At 59.9% G+C, this 5,897-nt stretch overlaps 1 protein-coding gene across 1 annotated transcript in view; it reads left to right on the top strand.

Moving 5' to 3' along the window:
* PIK3R2 (phosphoinositide-3-kinase, regulatory subunit 2 (beta)) overlaps window positions 1-5,323 on the top strand; it is a 10,686-nt gene extending 5,363 nt beyond the window's left edge. Inside the window, exons 4-15 of the mRNA XM_009080375.1 lie at window positions 494-619; window positions 792-993; window positions 1,281-1,366; window positions 1,661-1,766; window positions 1,862-1,960; window positions 2,558-2,738; window positions 2,921-3,046; window positions 3,309-3,451; window positions 3,650-3,826; window positions 4,033-4,104; window positions 4,329-4,499; window positions 4,761-5,323. Coding sequence (XP_009078623.1) covers window positions 494-619; window positions 792-993; window positions 1,281-1,366; window positions 1,661-1,766; window positions 1,862-1,960; window positions 2,558-2,738; window positions 2,921-3,046; window positions 3,309-3,451; window positions 3,650-3,826; window positions 4,033-4,104; window positions 4,329-4,499; window positions 4,761-4,953 — 1,682 coding nt within the window. The 3' untranslated portion in view covers window positions 4,954-5,323. The remainder of the gene's footprint in view (window positions 1-493; window positions 620-791; window positions 994-1,280; window positions 1,367-1,660; window positions 1,767-1,861; window positions 1,961-2,557; window positions 2,739-2,920; window positions 3,047-3,308; window positions 3,452-3,649; window positions 3,827-4,032; window positions 4,105-4,328; window positions 4,500-4,760) is intronic.
* Window positions 5,324-5,897: the final 574 nt, after the last annotated feature.

The raw sequence follows: 5,897 nt of genomic DNA, 5'->3' as shown, positions 1-5,897 counted from the left end.
TCATCCGGCACCACGCTGGCTCGTCCCCCGCCGCAGACGTTCCTGCAAACCCCAGCACACAGTGCTGTCAGCCCTGGCTGCACTGCTTTTGGGACAGGCTTTATGTGCTTCCCCAAATCCTGCATTCGAGGGAGATGTTTTCCTTGTTGGCTGCTCGCTCTGCGTTTGGCTCTGCCAGCAGTGGGGAGCAAAACTCTCACCCAAGCCTTGCGTGCCCAGGATTCTTGTGGCAGGGCTCAAGGCAAAGGCTGTGGGCACCCAAAATGACCTCTGCCCTCTCTCAAGGGGAACTGCCAGGGTTCCCAGAAACAGCTTATTTCTGGGATGCCGGGGGAACTTCCAGGCATCCTCTGTCACATGGGCTGCCCGAGGGCTGCCTGAGTTCCCTCGTGGTGCTGTGCCCCGTGATCGCTGGCCAGGTGGTGTGTGATGGTCTCTGGGATGGGTGCCCAGTGCTATGCCCACCACCCATGGGAAATCTGTGCCCTGGCAGATTGGACCCTGGGCGACCTGGAGCCCTTCGATGTGCACTCCCTGGTGCTGCGAGGTTACCTGCAGGACCTGCCCTCCCCTGTGGTGCCCGTGTCCGTGCACGGAGACATCCTTCGCATCCTGCAGGGTAAGGGCCTCCCCTGGCTGCCTCGGGAATGGGTGGCTGGGTGGGATGGATGTGTTAAAATCAGCTCTGTCCCTATGGGGCCTGGCACGTGGCCCCCACTGTGATGCAGCCAGAGCATGGAGAGCAGTGCTGGCTGTCCTAGCCCTTCCATCACAGCTCGTTCTCTCCCCAGAGATCCCCCAGCCGGAGAATTGCCGGAAGCAGCTGCTGCTGGCCCTGGAGTCACCCACAGTCCCACTCCAGAACACGCTCACCCTGCAGTTCCTGCTCCGGCATCTGGGGAAGGTATCGCAGCAGGCTGAGAGCAACAGCCTCCACCCTCGGGCCCTGGGAGAGATCTTCGGCCCTCTCCTCCTCCGGCTGCCTGGCGCCAGGTACGTGAGTCTTTCGGTTCCAGCCCTGTTCCCAGTGTCTGTGCCTGCCAGGATGAGTCCAACAGCAGGTCAGCCCACAGCCCCTGCCTGGCTGTATGTGGGATTAAACTGCACACAGAGATGGGACTCAAAGCCGGGACAGAGCCCTTGCTTCTGTGTCAGCCTGGGATCTGGCAGCTGGGAGGAACCAGCTGACCCCAGCTGCCCTTTTGCCCAGGGAACACAGGAGCAATGCCATGTTCTCCCCCACAACTGCTGCTCTAAACTTGCCTCTTCTCCCCCTGCAGCCCAGAGCTGAGCCCTGACTTCTCCGTGCTGTTTCTGGAGACACTGCTTCAGACAAAGGAACTGGAGACAGAGCAGTTGCCTCCAGGTACTGGGATGTCCCTTCCTTGGGGCCCGAGGCACTGGTGTTTGTGCTCCGTGGGTGTGGAGTCTCTGCCCCCACGAGCAGGTTGCCGAGGGCATTCTGGTAGCCAAGCTGTGCCTGGAGGCAGCTCAAGGTGTTCAGCTGCTCTAGATGTGTCTGGAGCAGCTCCTGGCAGCATGATGGCCAGGGGGGTTCCTGGGCCAGTCACTGCAGGGAGGGGGACTCAGTGCTCCAAGGGGTTGCCTGTGGGGAGTTGGGACTTGAGCCCACCCTGCTTCAACTCTCCTTCTCTTACAGCCTTGCCTCCAAAACCACCGAAGCCAAAGCCCAGCGCAGCCAGCCTGGCCAACGGGAACAATGCACCCTTGCAGGACGCCGAGTGGTACTGGGGGGACATTTCTCGGTAAGGGGGTGACCAGCAGCTCACATCCAGGGTGCCCTGTCTATCCAGTTATCTAGGGAAGCTTTGGGGGCACCTCACAATCCTGTGCCTTGCAGGGAGGAGGTGAATGAGAAGCTACGTGACACTCCAGATGGGACCTTCTTGGTGCGTGATGCCTCCAGCAAGATCCAGGGGGAATACACACTCACGCTCAGGTAGGGCACTGGGATCCCCTGGGAGCTGGTATCCCCCAGGAGCTGGGATCCCCCGGGAGCTGGGATCCCCTGGGAGCTGGGATCCCCAGGAGCTGGGATCCTTTAGAAACTGGGGTCCCCCGGGAGCTGGGATCTCCAGGGGCTGGGATCCCCTGAGGCCTGGGATCCCCTGAGAGCTGGGATCCTTTAGAAACTGGGGTCCCCCGGGATCTGGGATCCCCCAGGAGCTGGGATCCCCTGGGAGCTGGGATCCCCCAAGAGCTGGGATCCTCTAGAAACTGGGATCCCCCAGGAGCTGGGATTCCCCTAGGAGCCGGGATCCCCGGGAGCTGGGATCCTCTAGAAACTGGGGTTCCCCGGGGAGCTGGGATCCCTTGGGAGCTGGGATCCCCTGGGAGTTGGGATCCTCTAGAAACTGGGATCCCTCAGGAGCTGGGATCCCCAGGAGCTGAGATCCCCTGGGAACCTCTGCTGTGCTGGAGTGCAGCTATCATTACGTGTCCCTGTGCTTTCGGCTGCTGGGATGCCGATATCTCCAGCTGGTGTATGGTGCTGGGGTGGTGCTAAGTGCCTTCTCCTCTCCCTTTCCCACTACAGGAAGGGAGGCAATAACAAGCTGATCAAGATCTTTCACCGGGAAGGGAAGTATGGCTTCTCAGAGCCCCTGACTTTTGGCTCTGTGGTGGAGCTCATCACCCATTACCGGCATGAGTCGCTTGCCCAGTACAATGCCAAGCTGGACACCAGGCTGCTCTACCCCATCTCCAAGTACCAGCAGGTGAGGCCTGTGCCACAGGGACATGGATTTGCTCATCCATCCATGCTCCTTTGGTAGATGACAATGTCCCACCTCTTCCCCCATGCTGGGACGTTGTGTCGTGGGGTGACAGATGTGTGGGGCTGGTGGGATTCCATGGGACCAGCTGGAGCAGGTCCTGACTGAGGCTGTGCGTATGGTAGGACCAAGTGGTGAAGGAGGACAGCGTGGAGGCCGTTGGGGAGCAGCTGAAGGTCTATCACCAGCAGTACCAGGACAAGAGCTGGGAGTACGACCTGCTCTATGAGGAGTACACACGCACTTCCCAGGTACACAGGCACTGCTTTCCCCGTGGGCTGCCCTGACACCCCCTGAGGACTGGCAGTGGCTGCACTGGGCACAGAGGGGAGCAGAGGTTGGGCACCCACTGCCCTGTTTGTCTGCTGCTGGGCTTGAGGGGACTCCCTAAAGCAGGGGTTTGAAGAGGGTGGTGTTTTGGCTGCAGCAAAAACACTGCTGCTTTAGAGGAGGGGAAGGAGGGGATGCAAATGGGCAGAAACCTTCCTCAGTTCTCCCTTCCCTTTTTCCCAGGAGCTGCAGATGAAGAGGACAGCAATCGAGGCTTTCAACGAGACGATCAAGATCTTTGAGGAGCAATGTCAGACGCAGGAGAAGTGCAGCAAGGAGTACATTGAGCGCTTCCGGCGCGAGGGCAATGAGAAGGAGGTGCAACGGTGAGGACAGGGAGTGGTGGTGCCTGCCCTGCCTGGGGAAAAGCTCCAGGGGCTGGAATGATCCTCCTGGCCCAGCACAGAGCCGAGACATGCGCAGTCTTTGTCTCTCAGCAGCGTGCTGTGGGCTGGAGCTGGCAGGCTGCCTCCCCTGCCTCCCCCACTCTGGCTCACAGCCTAAAACCCCTCTCTTTCTCGCAGGATCCTCATGAACTCGGAGAAGCTCAAGTCTCGCATCACAGAGATCCACGACAGCAAGATGAAGCTGGAGCAGGACCTGAAGAAACAAGCCTCGGAGAACCGGGAGATCGACAAGCGCATGAACAGCCTCAAGCCAGACCTCATGCAGCTGCGCAAACTGCGGGACCAGTATTTGGTGTACGTAGTGCCCCTCCAGCCTGGCCCGGGAGCCAGCCAGCTGGTTCCCTGGGGGCTCCGGGGCTCGTTGGACCGGCTCGCAGGCTGCTCGGAGCAGGAGGGAGCTCTGCAGCACGGCGGTCCCTAGCAGGGCCGGCTGCTGCCCTCTGCTGATGATCTGGCCCTGGAGCTGTAGCCTGTGCTGAGCTGTTCCTCTCCTTCCCCAGGTGGCTGACGCAGAAGGGTGCCCGGCAGAAGAAGATCAACGAGTGGCTGGGCATCAAGAACGAGACGGAGGAGTGAGTCGCTGCCTGTGCACTGTGGGATGTCAGGGGGTGCAGGAGTGCAGGCTGTGCAGCTAGTTGTGCCTCTGCTGGGGCTGTGGGCAAGTCCCAACTCCCTGCCTGGGAGCTGAGGATGTTTTTCCTGCTGGAAGGGGTGACAGCAGCTGGCAGTGTGGGAGAGATGTGGGGGCCACGTGCTCAAGCTGAGTGTATCTGACCCTGTACGTGCTCATTTGCAGCCAATACTCCATGATGGATGATGAGGAGGAGCTGCCCCACCACGAGGAGCGAACGTGGTACGTGGGGAAGATCAACCGTGTGCAGGCAGAGGAGATGCTGTGTGGCAAGCGCGACGGCACCTTCCTGATCCGTGAGAGCAGCCAGAAGGGATGCTATGCCTGCTCTGTGGTGTGAGTATCCCTGTGCAGATGTGGTGGGATGGGGCTGCCATGGGCTGTGTTCCCACATTGCTCCACCCTTCCCTTGCCAGATGCTGGAGGTGTCAGCTGCCAGGCTGTGCTTTCCCGAAGTCTCCCATCTGCCTTGGCTTCTCCTGCCAGGGCCAAGTATATCTTTGGGCTGTTTTGGTGGCCCATTTGTGCTTTGCTGTCCCTGTTCTGGTGGAGCTTCCTGGCACACTGCTGACCCAGGTTCTCTTGTCTCCCTGGCAGGGTGGATGGTGACACCAAGCACTGTGTGATCTACAAGACGGCGACTGGCTATGGGTTTGCTGAACCCTACAACCTCTACGCCTCCCTCAAGGACCTGGTCTTGCACTACAAGCACACGTCCCTGGTGCAGCACAATGACTCCCTGAATGTCACGCTGGCTCACCCGGTCCTTTCCCAGCCACCAGCCAGATGAGCAGCCCATGCACAACACAACAGCTGCCTTCAGCTTCTCCCCAGGGCGCTGCTTTCTGGCTCTGGACTCTTGCACCCTGTATAGTTGAGTCTCTGTGCTCCTGTCCCTTCAGAGCCTCTGAGATGTCTGTGACCGTTCCTGATGTCCCTCTTGGTCAGTAGCTGAAACCCATGTTGGCTGATGGGACAGAAAGGCTGGGCTGTTGATTCCCAGCGGGCTCCAGCCTCTAGGAGGTGGGATCCAGTTGTGATTGAATTGCTGGGGGCAAGCACAGCCCCCTCCCCTTCCCTGATAAGCAGGTCAGATCCCCTTCTTGCTGGCAGGTCGCCCTGCTACGCATCACTGTAGAGCTTGGTTCCCGATTCCTCGGTGTGCTGCGGCTGTGACCGAGGGGCTTCCTGCCTGGATGCTGGAGGAGGCAGAGGAGGAGGCTCCACTGAGCATGTGCATCCTCCACTCACCTCCCTCAGTGGTCTCACAGGCTGTGGTGGTGTCTGGTACGAGGGGTGCTGCTCTTGCATGCAGAGACTTATTTAGGAAGGAGAAACCCCATCCTCCGTGGGGCTCCACGGCCGAGGTCTCCGTTCTGTGCTGTGCCCCACCTCACCATCTTGTTCCCTAGTGTCATAGCCACCTCTGCAGTGTTGCTGCCTGGGCAGGGAGGATCCAGTTAGCGAGGAATCTCTCGCCTTAGTTGTGCCAACGAAGCTGTGAAATCCGTGTTGGTACCCGTGTTTTTCCCGGTGGAATCTGCGGGATGCACAGCTCCTTGTTTCCGGCTGGCTTCGGTGACTCTCTGCACACGTAACCCGTCGAAGCTGACTGTAGCTCTGTAAATATGGTTCTTGTTGTGACCAGCTGCTTCCCTGGTGCTGGTGTTTGCTCAACCCCTGCTGCCATCCCCAGCGTGGGCAGCAGCTGCCCAGGCTGCCGCAGCCTCGGGC

This window comes from Acanthisitta chloris, unplaced genomic scaffold (genome assembly GCF_000695815.1).
Source record: "Acanthisitta chloris isolate BGI_N310 unplaced genomic scaffold, ASM69581v1 scaffold25428, whole genome shotgun sequence".
In the NCBI taxonomy this organism is placed as follows: Eukaryota; Metazoa; Chordata; class Aves; order Passeriformes; family Acanthisittidae; genus Acanthisitta; species Acanthisitta chloris.
Note: the sequence above shows the minus strand (reverse complement) of the source record. Positions and strands in the feature narration are given on the sequence as shown.